At 31.2% G+C, this 24,067-nt stretch overlaps 1 protein-coding gene across 1 annotated transcript in view; it reads left to right on the top strand.

Annotated features, from left to right (window-relative positions):
- Window positions 1-3,138: 3,138 nt before the first annotated feature.
- Window positions 3,139-24,067, top strand: part of LOC145331177 (uncharacterized) — a 27,239-nt gene continuing 6,310 nt past the window's right edge. Inside the window, exons 1-25 of the mRNA XM_080175799.1 lie at window positions 3,139-3,274; window positions 3,859-3,976; window positions 4,282-4,334; window positions 5,292-5,364; window positions 5,742-5,850; window positions 6,258-6,327; window positions 6,930-7,017; window positions 8,765-8,840; window positions 9,098-9,167; window positions 10,017-10,087; window positions 10,305-10,410; window positions 11,464-11,529; window positions 13,210-13,288; window positions 14,230-14,324; window positions 14,957-15,070; window positions 16,823-16,891; window positions 17,438-17,559; window positions 18,179-18,232; window positions 18,657-18,762; window positions 19,737-19,824; window positions 20,664-20,722; window positions 21,094-21,190; window positions 21,467-21,526; window positions 23,270-23,424; window positions 23,924-24,048. Coding sequence (XP_080031925.1) covers window positions 3,209-3,274; window positions 3,859-3,976; window positions 4,282-4,334; window positions 5,292-5,364; window positions 5,742-5,850; window positions 6,258-6,327; window positions 6,930-7,017; window positions 8,765-8,840; window positions 9,098-9,167; window positions 10,017-10,087; window positions 10,305-10,410; window positions 11,464-11,529; window positions 13,210-13,288; window positions 14,230-14,324; window positions 14,957-15,070; window positions 16,823-16,891; window positions 17,438-17,559; window positions 18,179-18,232; window positions 18,657-18,762; window positions 19,737-19,824; window positions 20,664-20,722; window positions 21,094-21,190; window positions 21,467-21,526; window positions 23,270-23,424; window positions 23,924-24,048 — 2,189 coding nt within the window. The 5' untranslated portion in view covers window positions 3,139-3,208. The remainder of the gene's footprint in view (window positions 3,275-3,858; window positions 3,977-4,281; window positions 4,335-5,291; window positions 5,365-5,741; window positions 5,851-6,257; window positions 6,328-6,929; window positions 7,018-8,764; window positions 8,841-9,097; window positions 9,168-10,016; window positions 10,088-10,304; window positions 10,411-11,463; window positions 11,530-13,209; window positions 13,289-14,229; window positions 14,325-14,956; window positions 15,071-16,822; window positions 16,892-17,437; window positions 17,560-18,178; window positions 18,233-18,656; window positions 18,763-19,736; window positions 19,825-20,663; window positions 20,723-21,093; window positions 21,191-21,466; window positions 21,527-23,269; window positions 23,425-23,923; window positions 24,049-24,067) is intronic.

Below are 24,067 nucleotides of genomic sequence, written 5' to 3'. Positions count from 1 at the left end.
ATCATTTATTTAGGGATTCAAGGATAAGACAATTTATGATGAATTAATTTCCACGTTAAGTTGAGTATTCTGTCTGATTTAAAATAAGAGGATTGTTGGGGGAGGGGGGGGGGTGGTAATTGAAAATTAATCAAAGAAAATTGCACTATCCCGCGCGCCTCCCTGAAAGCTAAGGCATCGCATGATTCAGCGGTGCAACAATATAACAAAACAAAATCATGAATTGAACGTTCATTCAATGCAAATAATTTTAGTCAATTTTTGCCCAGCATTTTTTTAATGATGAAAAAAATTGCATCCGAAATTAGATCTCTAACAAATCAGCTACAAGAGTACAAAAAGCAAAATTGTAAGCTTTTAGGGGTTTACTTAGGCTTATTCAAATTTTCAGACAAATTTTGTACTGGTGTTATTATTTACAAGTTTGTAATCAAGTCTTAGCGAATGATCTCGCTAACTGCTGAACAAATTAGGGTTCTTCTTTATAGTGAAGCTTCTTATAGGTCCTTGGATAGCTTTAGGCTATATTATTTTTATAAAATGTCAGGGTATGGTTTTAAGCTTTTTTCTATTATTCCAAATTCCCTAGATGCTAGAGGCGCATCCGCTAGTATAATTATATTCCAATAGCCGAATAATTTTAAAATAAATCTGTATCGAAAGTTTGTTGTTTTGTTTTTACATAGCGGTTCTATGTTCAGGAGATGTGCTGAATTTTTATTTCTAAATGTGTACGCAGTTTCCGCGGTGTTTCCTTATCCTATCTCAATATTTACTTCTAGCTAAAAAAGCTTCAAACTTCAAAAAAAAAATTGAAAATTAATGTTTTGAATGTATAAATCTTTTATACGTTTAAAATTTTTGAAGTTTGAAGCTTTTTTAGCTAGTATTAGATATTGATAGGATGAGGTAACACCGCGGAAACTGCGTACACATTTGGAATTTAAAATTCAGCACATCGTTCAGGAAGCTGAACTTAAAAATAATAGATATAGTTTATCTATAGATGGTCAATCTGGCCTTATAATCCGTCATAAGATATTTACAATAATTTTTTAAGCTAACATTATATTAAGAAATTTAACAATTCTGATATGATTTATTATATGTATGTATATGTTAAGTCATATGCTTTTCATTATGCAAATAAATTATTGTTTACATGATATAATTTGTATTTGCTAATATTTATCATAAGAAATTCGACTATTTATAGGTGACTATCTGTACACTTTCTAGCCAATAATATGGCAGAGTTGTCCCTGCTCTGATTTCCTATTAACTGATTTAGAGATTATGTATCTAGATTATAATATATATGTATATTTTTAAAAGTAAACAGAGAAAAGGTGTTTGCTTCAGACAAAATTAGCTTTGAACTTTCTAAAAGAATAGATTATCTTTTTAAAATTGTTATTTTGCTTGAAAATCTTTCAAATATTAATTTAGACGGTAAAATAAACTGATACCCAAGTCCAACATGCTATTTTATTCGTTGGCTCAGTAACTTTGGGTCGAACAACTAGCAGTGTCCATACATTACAACCAATAATCTTGGATACAGAACGGGTAACCTTATGTATTATTGGGATTTTACATCAATTTTTCGTCCATTGTTCTATCCTTTACGTATCCTGCATAAAGCAGCTGACAAAAATATTTATTGCTCATAATTGAAAAAAGTTTATTTATTTATTATTTTGTTATCTTTGAGAATGAGAAGAATGTACAAAAAAGTGTAGTATTTTCGTTGATTTAAAATTATAAAAATAGTCATAAAAAACATTGCTTTATAAATCAGAAAACTAGTTACTATTCAATTGTAGCTAATTTATATAAACAAGGATGGCAACATCCAATAAAAACAAAGGCTCTTAAATCATGCAGTAGGACAAACGAACATTAACATCAGATGTATAGGATAATTATATCATTCTACTTTTTTGAATGGGCGTATAGACTTTCTGGTAAAGATTATAGAGTTGCTACGTTTTCTAAATTGTACCTTATAATAACAGGAGTCATCGTTCAAAGTTTAAAATAGATAAAACATTTTTAGCGTATCTAAATTAACGAAAAGAGCTAACCGTACGGACAGACGGACATACAGTCCCTAATTTAAAAAAAAAAACTTTTAAAATGTGTGAAATACTTACTTGTAATTATTTTACTTTAAATCTATCTTTTTTAGATATCTTATCCCTTTCTTGAACATGTTTTCAACATGTTATTCACGTGCATAAAAAATGACTTAAAATTTGCTCACATGTTTAATCACGTTTTAAAAAAATTTTTGTTCTTTAATAGAAAATAGCTTTTCATCCATCAAATAAGTGTAAATGTAAATGTAATACTTGGATATTATGACAGTGGAAAAATTGTCGTCAATTTAGGTTGCTAATATGGACATCACTTATTGGTCAGTTCGTTTATCCAGTAGAAGGGGAGTGGGTGGGACATTGGTGAGGAGGGGAAGGATTGTTATTTTAGCTATAAGTGTAACTCTGGTGTAAGCTCGAAGTAACAAATAAATCTATTATCAAATACGTTACAAAATTTTCTCACTTTTCCAATATACAATTTTTCTTTAATTTTTTGGACCCTTTCATCTCAAAGCTGCCACAGGAACCATCAAAAATAAAGATAAAGGTGCCTAAACTGTTTTCTCGTATTCATTCGAATCCGGTGGATAGGAACCGGTTCTCATCCTTCGAAAAAACTATGTCTAGCATCGTATTATATCCAGTTTTCTACGAATACAGAAATGTACAATCATAAGATTAAAACCAGTTTTTTTAGCCGGTGCCTCCGGCACCTTGGGGCTAAAAAAACTAGTTTTAATCTTATAATTGTACATTCTGTATCCGCGGAAAGCCGTTTATAATACGATACGAGAAATAACTATTAAAACATAAAGTAACATTAATAAAAAAAACTTACTAAAGCAACTTTTTTATCTCGGAAAAGCCGTTTATTAAATTATATTTAAAAGCTTAATCTAGCTTTATGGTTATTTCCAAATAGATATGCACTGTCCAAAAAAATTATTTCATTTTACTTTCATGAATTTCATGATATGGTGAAAATTGTTTTGTTATTTAGGAAAAAATATAAAAATAGTTATATGTAGTTAAATAATAAATACTCTTAAGATTGGCATTTTATTTATAAAACCATCATCTTAATTTAAGCAATTATTTTCAGAAAAATGTTGATCGAAATATTATGTTTGATTATAGTGCTTTTTATAATACTCTACAGATTTATAACTAAGGTAAGCTTGAATAATTGTTATTAGTTTTTCATTATTTAAACTGTTTTTAAAACGCAAAGCATGTTCTATAAAGATTAGATTTATTTATTGTTTTTTTTCAAACTTCTCAGGATAATTTATAGAACGTTTGGGTACATTTTAGAAAGCGTAGCAACTCTAAAATCATTACTCTAAAGTGATTTTATAATGCTTTCAATTTTTTTTAATGGACATTAGGGTTCGCGAAGCTCCCCTAAAAATTTCAACAACAATCCCATAAACCAAAGATGATTAGGTGTAGTGGGATGTGAGCTTTAGGGGGGGGGGGGTATAGACAACCCGAGGACTGATTTTTTAGATTTAGGAGGGTGGTGGATACACCCCTGGCCCCTAGGTTTCCACCCTGTACTTAATCAACATTGTAAGAATACAATATTGACTAATAAATTAACGACCACCCCCCCCCCCCCAAAAAAAATATATATATATATATATATATTTTTCCCATGAACTTATGGGGGTTTATCAGGAAGTGTAGGGGGAATGATACAACCTCTTCTACACGCCTCTGTTTTATATTTTATACATTTCTTTTAATGTTTTAGGAATGGAGTTGTTTTGATGGACAAAATATTGCCGTGGCCAAGCCAAGCTTCCCTTTTGGAAGCAGAGTAATGAAGGATGTCATGTTTGGGAAAATAAACTTTCTGGAAATGATAACAGGTTTTAAGCATTTTTAAGCCTCTTTTTATACGTCTGTTTGTCTGTCCTCTGAAGCACGTAAGATCTCCTTAACCGTTGAACTGAATAAATCTACTTGTCCTGTGGTGATTTTGAGCTATATTCGGAGAGTCTTTAAAACTTAATTATTTACTTTTAACTAGTTTAATTTTATCTATTGCTTTTATATTGTCCAAACCTATTTAAATTTCGTTATAGTAGACTAAATAAACAGGATAACAGATAGAAGGAAATGTAAAGGTAATAAATGTATGAATATAATAAATAGATAAATAAATATTATTTAGAAATGATTACAGAGTTTCCAAAAGAGAAGATAGTTGGATACTTTCTATTTCAGGTATTCTTCATATTCTTAATATAAAATCAGTTCTGAAATTCACAAAAAACTGCTCTTCATAGCTGTTAAATTTTGGGTTACTTATTGGTTGAAAAGTTTGTACACTGCTAGCTTAAACTAACCAATTAAGCTTTAATTAAAGTACCCAAAGTTTAAATGATTCAGCGTGATTATAAAACTTTGGGTACAATAATAATTTACTGTCCAATGGTAAATATTGGTCGAAGCCACTAAGTTTTTAAAAAGTTTAGGTACAACAAAGAAACTACGCATTACGCAATAAAAAAGCGTAACAAGGGAAAATATCCTAAGACACAAAGAAAAATATTCCCCAAATATAATAAATACAAATTTTACATACAAGTAATGTTTTTAATACAGAAGCTTCTCCATAATTTACATTGTCCGTAAAACTTTAGGGGAACGTTTTACACACTTTGAAGCCAATATTAAAGATAGAAGTTATGATTTAAGTTATGATATGTAGGTTAATTCTTAACAAACTTAGCTTATTTGAACATAGTCATTATTTTCCTTGCCTGCAAATTTATTATTTTTAGTATTACTTATTTTATTATTTTAGAACATAAAAACAAAAATTGAAAATTGAAAATTATTTACAAATACTACTTTAAAATCATTCAGGTTCTTTCATTGACTCTATCTTCTTTGAGACTAGTTGAATTCTCCAGTTATTGTAATATCTGAGTGAGGGCAATGAACAAACCCAAAATATGGTGTAAAATTGTGTCAAAAACGATCCATGTGACGTTATAAAATGAGAGTGATGAGAGGAGAAATGGGAAAGAAAACCCCTAAAAAAGAGATGAATAATCCCTCATTTTTATTACGTCACATGGATCATTTTTGACACAATTTTAACACAATTTGGGCTTTGTCAGGGCAATGACATTTTTTTCATAATAGCATGGATCTGATTATTCATATTTTATTTAGTCACCAAGATACAACATCAACGACATAGACTTGGCAAAGCAAATTCTGGTCAAAGATTTTGAATATTTTACAGGTTAAGTCCTATTTCGGTAACAGTTTTAATGTTGTTTAATAGTAATGGAATTTTTAAAGTCGATGCTTTTCTATAATTAGGGTCGTTTGGTCGGTCGGTCCGATCGTAACGTTTAGCTTTTTTTTACCTTAGACATGTTCCTTTTGCAAAATGTTATAAGCGAAGCATCTCTATAAACTAGTACTAAAATTTTAAGTCAGTCCTTAAACAGTATCCTCTATTAGAACAGTTTTAAACAAATTTGCTTACAACTCTGTTTAGATTTTATACATTTATATTCTGCTTATTTCATTCTGACACTCTACAAGTGTTAATGTTCGTTTGTCCTACCGTTTAAGATCTTTGCTTTTATGGTGGTTTTCATCTTGTTGCTTTAGATAGAGCTGCAATAACCACAGGGGACGAAGTGTTCAACAATTTCTTAACAAACTTGACTGGAGAGGAATGGAAGAGAACAAGAATGCTGATGAGCGGAGTCTTCTCCAGGTAAATACTTTCCAGTATGGCTCCGTAATCGATTAATATCTGCAGGATTAGAACCGGTTCTAAGCCACAGTAAAAATAGCATGTATCGTATCGTATTATATCCAGTTTTTTACGAATATTGAAATAGTTTCAATCATAATATTAAAACCAGTTTTGTCAAGTTGACGTCCACTTATTTTCAGCTAAATTTTTTTGGAAGGGGGTTTCATTTTTAAGTGCGATTTCTCTTGGAATGGTTATAAACCTTCCCAGGACCTACACTGTATAGGAGAACATTAACGGTTCATCGGTTAGCTTCGGGACGGAGAGACAGACAGACACACATATCCTGTTAATTTTATATAAGGATTGAATAGGATTAATTGTTTACTGTTCATGTTTTAACTTTTAAAAAGAAAATAATTCAGTGGAAAATTGAAACTAATGGTTCCCCATATTGACAAAGCTGGTAAAAACCTTGTAGAACACCTTTCAAAAGTAAGCATCATTACAATTATCTATAAAATTAGTTAAAAAACAAGGATGGCAACATCCATAAAACGGTAGGACAAACGAGCAATAAGCACGAGTGTCAGAACTGAAAAAGCAGAATATAAATGTTTAAGTCTAAACAAAATTGTAAGTAAATTTTGTGCAAAGCTGTTGAAATACAATTCTATTTAATGGCATTTATACATTTTTAAGACTTGATTATAGAGATGCTTATTTTAAAACAATGTACCTTGTTGTAATAAGAATCAGATGAATATGATAAATATATCCTATAAATATTTGTTGTAAAAAAAAAATAAGTGAATCAGCATGTTTTAAATTGACGTACGGACTTTCTGGTAGCAATTATAGAGTTGCTACGCTTTCTAAATCGTACCTAACTACTACAGGAATCACCATTTCCTTCAACCATACATAAATATAAACATTTTGTTATCCATCTAAAAGCAATTAATGCATACAATTGATATATTTTACTAACCCGGCTTGTAATAAAATTTACTACGCCGGATTCAAACACAATGATAAGAAAATAAAAATCTTTGGATTATTCCTTTTTTGTTGGTACAAAAGCTTTTCAACTTTAGATATGTGAAAATGAAGAAGTGCTGGATATGAAAAATCTTGGAGGACTGCTGACCCTTGATAGCATAGCCACGGCTGGATTTGGTTTAGGTACAATTTTTACTTTTACATTTAAATTAAAAAGTAGAAAAGCCACTATTTATATAAGTCTTTTTGTCTGTTCAGCATAAAGTAACTACGTATGAACATTAGAGTAAAAAACAAGAGGGAAAAAGGGTTAAATAACTGTATCTCCCCATCGCAACCACGTTGTCCAACCCTTCAATTGGGTCATTGAAAATCAACCAATGGTGTTGCTAATACAGGGTGTTTTTTTAATGGAACAAAAGTACTGCTCAATATAACACACTTGCCATTGACAGAAATTAATAATCTAAATCTTAATTTCTTCATTGGGTTGGGGAGTTTTGTATACGAAAAAAAATAATTGTCGATTTTCAACAAATTATGCCATAAAAACCGGTTTTTCCAAAGTACCTTTTTTTGGAAGATTTTTGGATCATGATCAATTTAAAGAGTGTGCAAAAATGCATACATTTTTAAAATTTAAATTGCGCGGCTTGTTTTAATAGTAGAAAAATATTATGCATATCGTTAGAATCTTCATAAACTCAAGTTTTTGGGTGTTTAAGAACTATTCCTGTGCTACATATAGTTAAGGAGCTACGTGGTAAAATGTCCCAACTTACTTAAAACTTTTCAACTTTTCTCACATTTTCCAACGTAGCTTCTATACTACAAATAGCATGAATATGATACATACATTTCCAAAAACTAGAGTTTATGACAATTCTAATGGTATGCGTAACATTTTTCTACTATTAACACAAGCCGCAAAATTTGAATTTTAAAAATAAACGCATTTTTTCACACTCATTAAATTGGTCATGATCCAAAAATCTTCCAAAAATAGGTACTTTGGAAAAACAGCTTTTTAAGGCATAATTTGTTGAAAATCGATAATTTTTTTTTCGTATACAAAACTCCCCAACCCAATTAAGAAATTAAGATATAGATTATTAGTTTCTGTCAAAGGCAAGTGGGTTATATTAAGCAATACTTTTGTTCAATTAAAAAAAAACACCCTGTATTAACACAGCCAAGTAGCAGAAAATAATTTAGAAGCAGACGAAAGAGGTCTTTGAAAAAGAAAGGGAGGTATATGTCTGTATATATATCTATACCATAGATTTGTTGTATGAACTATTTTTATTTATTGAACTATAAATTAATTATGAGAATCTTGGGGGAAGAGAGTGGGGGGGAGGAAATTTTAATTTAAGAAAAAGGAATTTTTGTGGGGAGGTGGTGAGTTTCTCAGGGGTGTTTTATTAGGTAGGTGGAAGTACCCTACTATAAATAGTTATAATTCTTTCCTGGACCTATAAGCAGCTGCATTGTAAATGTGAATTATATCGGTCCAGTGGTTATAGAGATCTTTCTCTGAATCGTTAAACACAGATAGACCTGTTACTTTTTATGAAAACTTATAAGTTTTGGCCCAATAGGTAATTTAAAAAATATAAAAAATAAATAAATAAAAATTGGAGGTGCCCTCACTAATTTCTAACTTTTCGGGGAAAAAATTGAGTGGGATTTTTTTGTTTTTTTGGTGGGGTTGGGGGTGTCCCACTCCCCAAGAAAATAGCCTAAAACCACCACAGGATCAGTAAGTATATTCCCAGAAAAGTAGAATCCAATCGGTTCAGTGGTTACCGAGAACTTAAGGGATAGATGGACGTACAGACAGACATTCAGCAACTTTGTATTATAGATTATGGTGGAAATAATCCTCCAACAAAATTAAAAATAACATCCTAACTTTTCTCCTATTTAGATATAAATTCCTTTGCTGATCCTGAAAATCGGTTTAGAATAATGGCTCTACAGCTCACTAATGCTCCTGGTTACAGGTAACCATTGAGTAATTGATTGCATATTTTGGGATCAACTGCAGTTTACGGTATAATATTCCTGGTAACGAATATTTCAAAAAATCTATGAATTTTCAGATTGTCCATTAAAAATAATCTTGAAAAAAGATGGAGAGTATTTAATGCATTTAAAATCTACTGTATTTGTTCAGTTCAAATACTTTTTTTTATTATTTTACTACCTATTTATTCTTTTATTACTTATTAATTTATTATTATTTTATGTTTTACTATAGAAAAACCAGCATTCCTGTGTTAGTGATAAAAACACTCATGTTCAAAGCTTTTCCTGAATTCTCATCTAAGGTTAGAATTTTGATTTTTCATGAAGCTCTTTTTAGTGCCTATAAAAAATGACGTAATACAAATAACCAATGATGGTCCAGACTAAATTGCCAATTGCAGGCCAGTATACATTTTAATTGACCACTGGTAGGCCATTATGATGTCATTTTTAATAGAAACTGTAATAAGCTTCTTTTTTCATTGAATAATTTTATGAAAATAATATTTACTTTTGTATAACGCAAAGGCTTTGATGTTTACATGAAACAGTTAGGGAGTTGAATACATTTTTATAGAAGCAGAAATATAATCTATGATTATGGTTTGGACCCTCTAAAACTGTAATCTACCTTTCCACTTTCCCCTCTCTTGGTGAAGATATCTTCAACGCCGATACGATTTTTGAAATGTAAGATTCTACTTTCCCCTCTCTTGGTGAAGATATCTTCAACGCCGATACGATTTTTGAAATGTAAGATTCCACTTTCCCCTCTCTTGGTGAAGATATCTTCAACGCCGATATGATTTTTGAAATTTAAGATTCCACTTTTGCCTCTCTTGGTGAAGATATCTTTAACAAGAGAGACAAAAGTGGAATCTTATATTTCAAAAATCGTATCGGCGTTGAAGATATCTTCACCAAGAGAGGGGAAAGTGGAAAGGTAGATTACAGTTTTAGAGGGTCCAAACCATATTCATAGATTATATTTCTGCTTCTATAAAAATGGATTCAACTCCCTAACTGTGAAAGGGGGGGGGGGAGAGGAAGATAGAGGGAGGAAATAGATTTTAAAATTTTGATTGTAATTATGTTTTGATAAATGTTTTATTTTGTTCTCTAATATTTTTTATTAAAAAAATATTGTATAGGTTTTAAAGATGTCTTTTATTGATAACGAATCTATGGGCTTTTTCTCTGATATTATCAGAAGGACTTACAGGTTAATATATAATTGTCGAAGTTGATAGATCAGGTTAGGTTAAGTTAATTAAGGGGTCAGGCAATAAAATGCAAGGTTGAAAGGGGCTAGGGTCATGATTGAACCCAATTTAACAAATACAATCTAGTACATGATAGTAATTAGTCTACAAAGTATAAATACAATACATTTATATTATCAGGCTGCGATGCTATTGTAAATATAATTCCTTGTTTAGGCATCGTATGGAGTCTGCAGAGAGAAGGAATGACCTCATTGACCTCATAGTGGACGAGGTCAAAAAGGCAGATTCATCGGCCAATAACAGCGGTCAAAATAAACAGGTAGAGTTTATTTTATCGTAATAGATATGATATAAAAGAATCATAGAGAAAAAATAAAAGAGAGGAATTGAAGCAACTAGAAGACGAAAATAGGCAGTGGGCCCAGGGGCCTAATTAGCGCTGTTGCCGCGCTAAATTTTATTGCTATTCCACCACTTTTCAAATGGGAGGATTACAAAATTAAAATGTAAAGTTTTAATAATTAAAACATAATATTTAAATTAAAAATGAAAAGAAAATTTTGTTATTAAATATAAAAAATACTAAAATAACAACATCTAAAAAAAATATTTTTTTTTACTTTTTACTTTTAGATATTGTCATTTTAATGTTTTAATTAAAAATTTCAAAGAATTTATTTTTATTTAAAAAATTTGTGCATGAAAGATGAATCCTTTCATTTCTAAAAAGGGGGAAATTTTTTTCATAGTAAACATTCAGCTGATTCTGACCGCCCACGGCTGTTTGCTAAATATCCCTTTTCTTTGTATTCACATTATTATTTATGATTGACTTACAAAAAGCCCTGGGTGGCTTTTGATTTTCGTCTGCTAAATTTTCTTTAAAAATTTAGGGATGGGGAAGTAGTAATTTACCATGAAAAGGGGGTGCGTATTCATCCTCTTATCCTTTTTCCTTATGAAAAGAATGGATGTAGGATATCGTTATACTAGCCAGCTGAGAGAAATATCTTATATGGGTATGTGATAATCTCGCATAATATCGATGTATTCTATATCCATTTTTATCAATTATTACTCAAAATATATGGAAATGCATCAGTTTGGCAAGGTGATAGGTTCTAGTTTTAGCCATAACTACGACATAATTGAAGAATTAATTGTTCCTTCCTCTGCTACGTTAGGTGTATGACAAGAACAGTAAGAGCATGTAATGACATCTTGTGCATCTTTGCAGAGGTTTGTTATGTAATCGAAGTGATAGCTTAGAAGCGCAAAGCATTTCAGCTAAATAAGATTATCCTTTACTAGCTAAAGGTTGTCTAATTATGTCGTCAGGGGATAAGTCAATAGAAAATCTTTTTTTTTGTAGAAAGAAGATGAATTTGAGGATGAATTTGAAAAAGATGCAGAATTAGACAGATCTGATATGAAACAGGTAAAGAAGGTGTATCAACTTTTTGTTTATAGCTAGCCGGTTCTTTTAGTAAGTAGTAGATGTAAAATTTTTCATAGAATTCAGATATGCAATCGGTTTTTTTGTAGACCTCTTATTTTTTAAAAATTTAAGTTTTTTAAAAAAATAATTAAGTCGGTTTTAAGGTTCTAAAACGCAACAAAATAAAAGAAGAAAATGGCCAGTAAGAACAAAAATAGTAAGATCTTTAATTTGACACCTTACTTTTAAAATTCTGTTGAGTAATTATTGAAAAAATCTATTTTTTTAACCTCGGTTTAATAAAAACTTTAGACCTAAATATTTTCTCAAACAGACATAAAAAACATGGGTTCATATATACCTTTAGAATCAGAAAAATATTACGAATCCATTGTAAGAAAAATTGAAAAAAAGTAAAAAAATAAAAAATTAAACAAATGGCCAATTGTATTTTTTGTTCAGGCAACACTATCGTCTTCCCTTTTTTACCCCCTCTTTACCCCCTCTTTACCCCCTTCCCATTTTTATACTCAATTCAAGAATTAAGACGTTGCCTGTACAATATAATATGATATTTTCATATAATTCCTTTTATTGTAGTTTATATACTATATTGTAAACTTTTTTTTTCAATTTTGCTTACAATGAATTCGTAATATTTTTCTGATTCTAAAGGTATATATGAACCCATATTTTTTTATCTGTGAAATAATAAAATTAAGTTCAAAGTTTTTATTCTCGTGGGTTTAAAAAAATCGATTTTTTCAATAATTACCTGACAGAATTGAAAAAGTAAGGTGTCAAATTAAAGATCTTACTATTTTTGTTCATAATGGCCATTTTCTTTCTTTTTTTTGTTGCATTTTAGTACCTTAAAATCGACTTAATTTTTTTTTTTTTAAACTTAAATTACTTAAAAAATAAGAGGTCTACAAAAAAAACCGATTGCATATCTGAATTCTATGAAAAATTTTACATCTACTACTTACTAAAAGAACCGGCTAGCTATAAAAAAAAAGTTGATACACCTTCTTTAAATGTCCAAACGTTTCAATAAAAAATAGGGCTCGGCAGCTGCGCGTCAGTCTGCTGTAAGCCTTATGGAAATTAACCTTTTACAATCTTAAACTTGACCAAATATGGCAATCCCTCTTTTCAAAAAATGAAATCAAGCACCCAAACAGGTTTTAATTTGAGGCTTCTGCGCGGCAAACGTGCAGCTGCATGACCCTGATATAAACCTGAAAATATGGTCATTTTCTTTATTATCATTCGAGTTGTGCATCAATTTATCGTTCATTTTCTCGTCCCTTAATATTCCTGTATTACGGAAGATAAGCAATTCTTGTAATGTGACTAATCACCTAATAACTATTTCTTTAATGTGACTAATCACTTTGATTTACTTTTTCTCAATGTTTTAAAAGAAAATTTGTTTAAAATTGAATTGTGTTTAATCCTTAGATAAAAGTAACAGGATGTCCATCTGTTTGTACGGAAGGATCTCGATAACCACTGAGCTGATATGGTTCTTCTTTACAGTGTAGATTCTCATAAGTCCTGTTCAGGTTTATAACTATTTGGGGGGAGGGTAACACCAAATTCCGAAGTTTAGTCAACTCAAGAAAAATAAATTGACCCCCCTCCAATAATTTAAAAAAAAAACTTTTTCTTGTTAAGGAAAAAGTGAATGAGGAAAGTGTGCTGATAGCCAATGCTCTTCTTTTTTTCTTTGCTGGATTTGACACTTCGGCTTCAGGTTAACAAAGTCTTTTTTTGGTTTTTATTTCTATCTTATGGATTTCCTTGTTTCTTGTAGAATTTCAAGAACAAATCCTTAAATAAAAATGTTAGGATGTATTAGATTTTGTCTGTCTTTCTGTATGATTGTGGAAAAGGGTTGCACCAACCTCCCGGCCAAGAGTAATCGCCCCTAGAATGAAAGAATCCCCCCCACCCACCCCAACAAATTATCACAAATATAGTTATATTTTACGTAGTTCAGAAATATTTTATTACTTATTTGATGCTATACAATTTTCTAACAAGGTTGATACCATCCATTAGTAGCGATTTTCTTTTAAATTTCATGGATGGACATCCGTACTAATTCATTTTAGATCAGACGCTCACGTTCAGTGGCAATAAATTAAGAATAAATTTACAGAAAAAATCACTAAACCTTATATTTATATATTTATAGCATAACTGACATACAAACGAACCAAGTCAATTATATACTGTATGCTCATTAGTATAGGAAATCTTCGCAAAAAAATGTATTAAGGATCTTGCTAACCGTTGAACCGATATGTTTCACCTTTACAATGTAGCTTCTAGCTGTTACCACCAACCTCCTTAGAGTAATCGCCCCTAAAGTATAAGACCCAATAAAAAAACTTTCTATTGCCCCCCCGAAAGAAGCTAGTAAAAGTGGCTGACTCAGATTATGACGTAAAAAAATAACCAATGAGAGGCCAGTATACACTGTAATTGACCAATGGTAATATTTATAGTGGCCTCTCATTGGGTAATTTTTTTGACGTCATAATCTGAGTCAGCCACTTTTACTAGCTTCCCCCGAAAATTATTTTGGATTTACTTTGATTGCTTATTTAAATTTGTTCTTTCAATGGAACAAGTTAATTATATACTGTATGCTCGTTGGTATTAGGAATCTTCACAATAAAATGTATTTAGGATTTGCAGCTATTGTGCATAAGCTGTGCATGTACCCTGACTACCAGGAACGAGTGTATGAAGAAATTATGGATGTTGTTGGAACAGATAATAAGGAACAATTGAAGTCATTTTTAGTCAATTTTGATATGGAATAGTTATTCGCGTATTCATTCGAATCCGGTGGATTCGAAAAAACTATGTATAGCATCTATTATATCCAGCTTTCTACAAATATAAAAATTCTATACTATATCCGCGGAAAGCTGTTTATAATACGATGCGAGAAATAACTATTCAACGCATCGTATTTTATAAAAGAGGCCCCTAGTGACACTTGAAGTGGTAGAGAGTCAACATCCGCTCATTTTGATTTTAGTTTTTAAAAAAAGTTCTATTTTTGTGTAGTCATTGTTTGCTAGTGGTTATTTCTCCTTAAAATTTCCCCCGAAATAGTTAAATGCCTTCCCAGGACCTATGAGAAGCTACACTGTAAAGGAGAACCATATAGGTTCAGCGGTTAGTGAGATCTTATGGGACAGGTTCTTTTTATATATGGATAGGCAGCTTTTTGCAGATGTCAAGATGAATAATTAGAAGATTAATTCCAGTTTTGTTACAAAACTTAAATTATTTTCATAAATTCTATTTCATTATTCGTGGGCACATATAGTACATGATTTTATTTTAACTTCTTCAAAGAAATACTATAAAAATGAATGAAAAATGACCCAAATTGTTGTTTTAGATAACATTTGAGAAAATCAATGATTTGAAATACTTGGACAGATTTATATTTGAAAGTTTCCGAAACTCGCCTTTTGTTACTTTTCTTGAAAGAGCTTGTACCAAAAACTATCAGGTAACCAAGTATATTCTATGGTTTTTGACAGGGATCTTAAGGGATAAGACAATGAACGATAAATTGATGTACATTAAAAAAGAAAAATGCGCTAAAACTATTTTTAGGTGTTGACACCTAAGTTTTTAATTTTAGATTTTACTGTACTTTTTGAATAAAAACAGAAATATTTTTTCTAGGGTTGATTTTTCTTAAGGTGTTGGAGATACCCTCCATCAAAATAGGTATGAAACTTTCCTGGACCTAAAAGAAGCTTCACTGTAAAGGAGAACCATGTAGGTTCCGCGGTTAGCGGGATCCTTCACTACAGACAAAAAAAAAGCCTACTACTTTATATTATACGATATTCAATTGTTTTGCTCTTTTGTTCATATACTTTATGTTATAGTTAGAAAGGGGGGGGGGGGGGTTAATGCAACCATCTCGTAATCAATGTATAAATGGCACTTAGAATTCGAATTTCGATCTGAAATTTTGCATGAGTAATCCTTGGTAGGTCTATTTTCCCTAAATCGAACAAAAAGTTGGAAAAGTAACGGCTGGCAGCTCAGCCACTTAGTAATTTTTTGGCTTTTTTCTATGGAAATAAATCACGAAACCTCTCTCCACATAATGCTCTTTTCCGATCCAAAAAGTTTTTAAACGATTCTAGCCGGTAGTTGCTGGTACTAGAAATCTATAAAGATATTTTTTGTATCATTTCACATGATTTAAAGCAAAAATATGTTTTAAAATGTTGATTTCTACGTAATTTTTGACAGATTTGCCCTAAAAATAGCCAAAAAACGGCTAAACGGCTGAGCCGTTAGCTGTTACTTTTTCAACTTTTTGTTCGATTTAGGGAAAATAGACCTACCAAGGATTACTCATGCAAAATTTCAGATCGAAATTCGAATTCTAAGTGCCATTTATATATTGATTACGAGATGGTTGCATTAAACCCCCCCCCCCCCCCCTTTAATTCACGTTTCAATTATCAATCAATTGTAATGAAAATAAAGATTGAAAAAATGGAGAAAAAAAAAAAAAAATATTTTTTTGTTGTTCTATCAATTGTCTTAAAAAACGAAGAAAATAAGCCATTAATCATTAAATTCTGATAACTATAATTGGGGTAAAAATTCTTTTAAAACGTTCTCATAAAAAAAACACAGTATATATATCTATTTATCCATCCATCTATCTATTTATCTACTTAGGTACCTGGTACAGATGTAGTAATACCCAAAGGCACAGTCATAACTGTAGCAACCCAAGTTAATTTCATCTAACCATCTATCTATCCATCTATCTATCTATACATCTATCTATCCATCTATCTATCTATACATCTATCTTCAATCTATCTATCTATTTATCTACTTAGGTACCTGGTACAGATGTTGTAATACCCAAAGGCACAGTCATAACTGTAGCAACCCAAGTTTATTTCATCTAACCATCTATCTATCCATCTATCTATCTATACATCTATCTATCCATCTATCTATCTATACATCTATCTTCAATCTATCTATCTATTTATCTACTTAGGTACCTGGTACAGATGTAGTAATACCCAAAGGCACAGTCATAACTATAGCAACCCAAGTTTATTTCATCTAACCATCTATCTATCCATCCATCTATCTATCCATCCATCTATATATCCATCCATATATCTATCCATCCATCTATCTATCCATCCATCTATCTATCCATATATCTATCCATCATATATCTATCCATCCATCTATCTATATATCTACCTAGGTACCTGGTACAGATGTAGTGATACACAAAGGCACAGTCATTACTGTAGCAACCCAAGACCTTCATAAGGAAACCATAAGCAAATTTTTTTTAATGTTCTGCTATTCGTTGGCTTAAAATTCTGTTATATACATAGACGTCCAAGAGGGGGGGGGGGGGGGTGTAAAGTGGCGATTACCCCCCCCCCCCAATTTTTTTTTTCATTTTATCCCCCCCTAGTAAAATGGCGCGCGCGAATTTTTTTTCCCCCCCCCAAGCAAATTTTACCCCCGGGGTAAAAATTTTTGGGGGGGTAAAAAAAATTCGCGCGCGCCATTTTACCCTCCCCAAAACGAATTACCCCCCCCCCTTAAAAAATTTTACCCACCTCCAAAAAAAGCTTGGACGCCCCTGGTTTTTTTTATCTCAGCAATTATTAAAGATAGAATTCTAAAATTTTAAATGGTGATTCGTATGACCACTGCACTAAGTATCTATATTTTACAAATCTTATAGTTTTTTCTGATTGCTTTGATTGCTTTACTATTATATTTCATAGCTTCGATACTAATGGATGTGGCCATACATGTTTTTATGTTAAAGAAATGTCTTTTTGAATATGGTAATTTATTGTAGTTAGAGTCAGCTTTTTACAATCCACAAGAATTTGATCCGGAAAACTTTAATCCTGAAAATAAACCTAATAAGTTTGCCTTCCAGGGATTTGGACAGGGACCGAGAAATTGTATTGGCATGAGGTAAAGTAAAGATAGCAGAATTAGTTAATGTGGTATGCATGCTATTTTTGTTAGGGAGGTGGGGGACAATGGTCTGTTTATTACACTAGTCTCCTAAGTTTTAAAAGAAGATTTTCATATTGGTTGGCTAAACAATTTTGGGATTGGTTGGTTCAATAAGCTGAGTGTCCAAACATTCCATCAAGTAATTGAAATTTACACAGGGCTAATTTTGGGTATCATCATAGGGGATGCACATCAAATTGTTCCTAAAGATCTCCGTATTTTTGTAAACTCTAAATTATAATCAAAATGTTTAACAAGTTTGTCTTAAATCAGAGAAAATTGACCGACCGACTGAAAGCTTTCGTTGCATACAAAGTTAACAAATGTATAATTGTTCATATAATTCATGGATATAGGATATAATGACAGAGGAAAATTTGTTGCCAATTGATCTTACTAATATGGATTTCATTTATTGGTTAGTTCGTCTATTTACTACGAGGAGGGGTGAAATGTTAATTGGGTTAGATGGAGGGTATCGTTATTTAAGACAACTGCTAGCAACACTTTATCAGAGTACATGAAAATCTGGTGCAACATCCAATAAATAATATCTAATATAATCTTGTTTCAGATATGCATTGCTGGTACTAAAAATTGGAATTGTCCATATGCTTCGCAACTATAGGAATGTTATACATTAGTAAAAAAAATTAGCGTAGCTGCTCTACAAGTTTTGTATTTATAGTCTGACATAGTCAGGGATCTAATGGGATAATTCCCATGATGATAAATAGTTTTTTTTCTGTAAATTATAATTATTTGTTGAAACTTTTGGACACAAATTCTAAGAAGAAACCAATCAAAATTCATTAAAAGTCTCCAAATTTGTTATACCAACGAATATAAAAACGTTATTAGACAAATTTAGGAGACGAGTGTAATAAATAGCCTTCCCCAATATATTTATAAAGCTTCCCAGGGTCTGTAAAAAGCTTCACTGGAAAGAAGAACCATATCTGCGCAGGGTAAGCGAGACAAAAAGACAAACATCCTGTTACTTTTACATAAGGATCATTTTTAGGATATATTGTATAACAAATTGTGATTAGAGTTGTGAAAGGTAGTGATGACATGCCTGTTAATCTGAGGATCAACAAGGAGATGAATAACTTTGAGGGCGGGGTTATGGCAAAGTTTGAGAGGAGAGAGCAAAAGTAAAATTAATTGGAAATGCCAAAGAATTTTGACTATTTTTGATTGACAATTATTTGTGGTTTATATTAGCAAAAATTTCCCTGTCACAATATATTAAATACTCCTCAAATTTTATCATTTCAAGTGAAACAATTTGTGTTATTTCCTTAAGAAACTAAATTTTACCTTATTGCAGTATTAGAAATTTATTTTTCAAACTTTTAAACAAAATATTTTTTCCAAAAAAGTTTTTTAAAAACTCAAATTTTTCTTTATTTTTTTATGATGATATTTTTTTAATCTTGGCTCAATATATATCTATTTATGTATTTAATATTTATTTATATTTTCTAGAAATCAAAATGTGGATTGAAATAGGATTGTTTTTCTTGCTTATTTTTATTCTCTTCTATAGGTTTATAACCAAGGTAATTTTGTTTAAATTAAAGAATCATTTATATTGTCTGTAAAAAAATTACGTCATACTGGCCTACTATAGGTCAATTAAAATGTATACTGGTCTCCCATTTGTGATTAAGTCAGTGTATTAGCCTATAATAAGTCATTTGTATTTCATGACGTAATGTTTCATAGGCACTATAAAAAGCTTCCATTTATATTATATATATATATACAAAAATGTTGCTATAAAATTCATACATGTCTGTCGGTATTTAGATGATCTAATATCTCCATATAAGAGCAAAAAAATATCCTGTAATCATCTCAAATGTTTTATATGGCCTCGTTTCTTTGTGGGTTGGGGGGAGCAAACAGTGGTATTATGTCTCAGATGGACGTATATACCATTTAATTATCAACGTCCTGAATCATAATAATATTTTTGCTGGAGAATATATAAATTTACATTCATTCATTTTAATGAAGATTTTAGTTGACCAATAGTGTCATTTTTTATATGTACTATGGAAGCTTTAATTTTAATAACAAATCTAATTCGTTTCTTATAAATTGACACATACAAATTTCTTCAGGATTTCAACTATTTTGCTGGGCAAAATCTGGCGGTTAGTCCTCCTAGCTTTCCATTTGGCAGTGCCCCATGTTCAAGGATGATGCAAGGTGCGTTTTAGTCATATATAAGGTATAGCCAACAAGCGAAATAAATCTAAAATAATAACTGGAGGGAGGGCAGATAAAAAGGTCATCAATTTTACTATGTGTTGGCCCCTAACAACAGTTGAAATTGACGTATAGGTTTCGTAATATTTTTCGAATTAATTTAGTTGTTGGTATAATCTGGGTTTTAGTTGGTCGCTCCTCGCAGGACATTATTCTAAATTCCTCTCATCTGATTTAAATTAAGGAATTATTTTTAAGTAAGAAAGCATAGATATTTTTAGAATAAAATTCTACCTAAAATGCTTGCTTAAAGAATTTTCAAATCCTTAATTGACATTTTCTTGTATCCTAAATATTTAAATATGATGTTAACCTCTTTAATATGGACAACTTTTCCAGTAGTAAGATGTTTTTATTATCACTTAGAAGTAAAGGATTTTCCTCAAAATTTAAAGTTTTCCCTTGCTCAAAACTTTTTAGAAAAGCTGAATCAATTGTTAAGTTTAAAATTAATAAAAAAAAACTATAGATTACAATCAGGGAGGGAGGGGGCAATGGGCTGTACAGTGTTTATTACACTAGTCCCCAAAGTTTTATAATGACGCTTTCTTCTTCTTTTAGTTTAACTACTTTTGGGAATTTCATTGAATTTTAATTGGTTGGTAAATTAAGTTGAGTGTCAAACACTAATTGTAATTAACAGAAGGAGAAATTTTGTGTATCATCATTAGGGATTTTCATCAATTTATCGTCCATTCCTATACCTCTTTAGATCCCTGATTTCACGGAACAATAGATGAGTAAATGTGAATGTTGTTGAATTTCAAAATTATATATAGGAAAGATAACCTTTATGGATATTGGACATGAACTGGTCAAGGCATTCCCAGAGGCAAAGGTCAAAATTTTCATTTTTTGTTGTTTTAGATACATTCGCATAAATTAGATTATAATCTAGACTAAAGCACTTGACAGAGCAGGCAATATTTTGATTGACAGCAGATTTATAAAAATATATAGTGCATTATGTACTTTTTTTAGTGGGAGGGGGGTGGGGAGAATCCCAATGATGTAAGTATTGTTTAAAATTGTCAAAAGGTGCCAAAATTGTCGCAGCAAGTTGCCTATAAATTTGAAATGTATGGATGTCATTTAGGATTTTTGAGGAAGAAAGTAATCTAATATATTTTGTTGGCAGATTTTTGTAAAAATATTGAAAGATTTTTTGTCAAAATAATGTTCTATAATGTTATTGATTTTTTTGTTTAGGTTATCGGTCACTTCATGTTCAAATCACCCCGGTATATCATCAACGATTTTGATTTGGCTAAACAGATCCTTGTCAAAGATTTTGAATACTTTACAGGTTTTCATACAAGCTTACTAGATTTTTTGACTGCTCAGTGCTCAATAACAGCAAACTGTAATGATATAAAAAGATATTTTCTTCATTGGCTTGGGGAGTTTTATAAATAAGAAATCATTTCACAGTTTGTTTTTTTTATAAATTGTACCTTAAAACATTGTTTATTTACATGAGGTCTTTCTTTCCACAAAGTAACTTTGAATGAAGCTAACTGTCAAACGGGTGAAAACACACAACTTGTAGTACTTTAAATCTAGGATTGTATGAAATATTTAGACAGGCCAGCTTTTCCTGATGCAGACCCGATTGTTTCCCAGTTTCTGACCAATCTTAAAGGTAAATAGAGTAAATGTACATTCCAGACAAATACCTGGCCCAAGTGTCGGAGACGCTTTTCGTCTGCTAGAAAATTGCTTTCTGTTTTGATATAGGGAATCGGCTGTGTTTATATTTCCGACGCTAATAGCTAATTCAAAATTGGGACAGGATCCCCGCCTTTATGGACAGAGTTACAAATAGCTCATACTCTATATTTTATTCTAAGTGGAAATTGTCTATAAAAAAATGTAATACATGATTTTTCAGTTTGGTCCAAAACCAGTTCTTATTCAGCGGAAAACTTTTAGCTTTTTTTACAATTTAGCTTCGAGACAGAGCAAATATTTGATTAATATTAGAATAATTCTGGATTATATTATATCATCTTGAGATTGATTTAGGCAAAAATAAAGTCAACCTACTGCCATAAACATAGTTATATTCTATCGTAGATCTTTGAAAAGTTTATGCAACATTTAATTTAACCTTTTTGTTAAGGTGCTGAATGGAAGAAAATGCGCATGTTAATGACTGGAGTCTTTACTAGGAATTTATACAAAACAGATTCAAATTGTATTTAGTAGCAAATATAATCTACAATTCACGGTTATGTTATATTTGTTATGTCATTTAGCAAATTTATTACATTTTTCTATCTTTTTGGTATCGAATTTTTTGTAATTTTTTCTTTATGACAGACCTCCAATCCCTTTTTTATACGGTGTCTCCTGTTTGGTTGTTATTTAAGATTTCATTTTTTGGACACGTGCTTTGACAGGGAGCACTGGTACCCTCCAGTTATAGAAAATAAGGGGTGTGTTAACAGTGTTTTTAATTTGTTGTCATGTTACAGAAACGCAAGCAGTTCTATAAAATGCTTTTACCTATTGGTCATAATCTTCCTTGCGAATTTTCTGTTTTCTATATAAAAAAATGAAACAGTGGAAAGCTGAAACTGATGTTACCGTACATCGCCGATGTTGGAGAAAATTTTGCGGCCTATGCTGAAAAAATGAGTCAGGAATGTTCAGTATAATAAATATATTTTTCCTAATGACGGAATATAATTTTTCAAAGCTAAACCATTAGAGTAAAATCCTAGAGGGAGAAAGGGTTAAATAACTGTATCTCCTTAAAATCAATGAATGGTGTGGTGTGTATTAAAACAGCCAAGTAGCAGAAAACTATTTGGTAGCAGACGAATAAGATCATTGGAAAAGGAAGGGAGGTAGTTATCTGTATATAAATCTATACTATAGATCTGTTGCTAAACCTACTTAAAGTTATACTTAATTTTCAGGGATCTAAAGGGATAAGACAATGACCGATAAATGATAAACATCCCCAATGATGAATCATAAAGTTGCCTCTTCTGTAGATAACAATTAGTGGTTAAAAGTTTGGACACTCAACTTCATGAACCACCCAAGAGGAATTCAATAAAAGTTCCAAAAGCTATCAAACCAACGAATAAGAACATGTTATTATAAAACTTTGAGGACTATTGTAATAAACAGCCCAATGTTACCTCACTCCCTTATAATTTTAGTTGTGTATAACCTATAGTGATAGTTATAGGGAATGTCTTAGACCACAAATAGGTGTAAACTATTAAAATGCAATGAACTTATGCTTTGAGATCTTAGTAAAAAATAACAACAAGTACCAGTCATATATAGTACTTCTAGTTATTTTAAATAACTATTTTTTTTCAAATGCCATGATCAAACTGTAATACTGAATACAAAAAAAACCAGGAAGGAACGGAAATAGACATGAAGGACACGGCCTACCTCATGACCATTGATAGTATTGCCACAGCAGGATTCGGTATTCCAGTCAACTCTTTCGATGATCCCAACAACAAGTTTCGTCTAGAGGCCCTGGCGCTGATGGGTGCCAAGGGACATGGAAGGGTAGGTTTTTAGTAGCGAAGCTATTCTTTAATTATCTGCCCGTCAGCCGTAATGATGTGGGAGAAGTGTGACTTTCTCTGGCGATGTTTATGATAGACAGCTAAAAAAAATTGTGAGGTTTGTTATGTGTTTTGAAACACTGAAATTCTACCATAGAACTAACTTTGTCCATTAGAGATAATTTTGCTTCGCTACTTTTGGATGTTGTCATCCTTGTTAAAAAAATCCATGTATTTGTAGGTAGGAGGATTAATACTTAGGTGGAGAGGGGGGGGGATGCTTTCCAACATTAGGAATATTGAGGATTAGGTTTAGAAATTTATTTTAGCTCCAAAAATTCCACAACCAGCATTATACTTAACAGTTTAGAGGGTTTTTTTTTACAAATAAGCAGTGCACTAACCAAATATTTCTATTAATATAAAAGTTATATAAAATACTTATAAAAACATGAAAATCATATTTTCATGGACTTTTACTAAAAAAGTTTATATTTCAGCAAAATAAGATGTGGGTGTTGATCAAAGTTCTTATCCTTCAAGCCTTTCCAGAATTTGCAGTCAACGTGTTGAAGTTAAAAATTATGAATGAAGACTGTGTCAAATTTTTTGCTGATATCATTAGGAAAGATACTTGATAATTT

This window comes from Acartia tonsa, chromosome 11, assembly GCF_053477335.1.
Source record: "Acartia tonsa isolate MP-2025a chromosome 11, ASM5347733v1, whole genome shotgun sequence".
Taxonomy (NCBI): domain Eukaryota; kingdom Metazoa; phylum Arthropoda; class Copepoda; order Calanoida; family Acartiidae; genus Acartia; species Acartia tonsa.
This window is presented reverse-complemented; position numbering and strand designations above follow the sequence as displayed.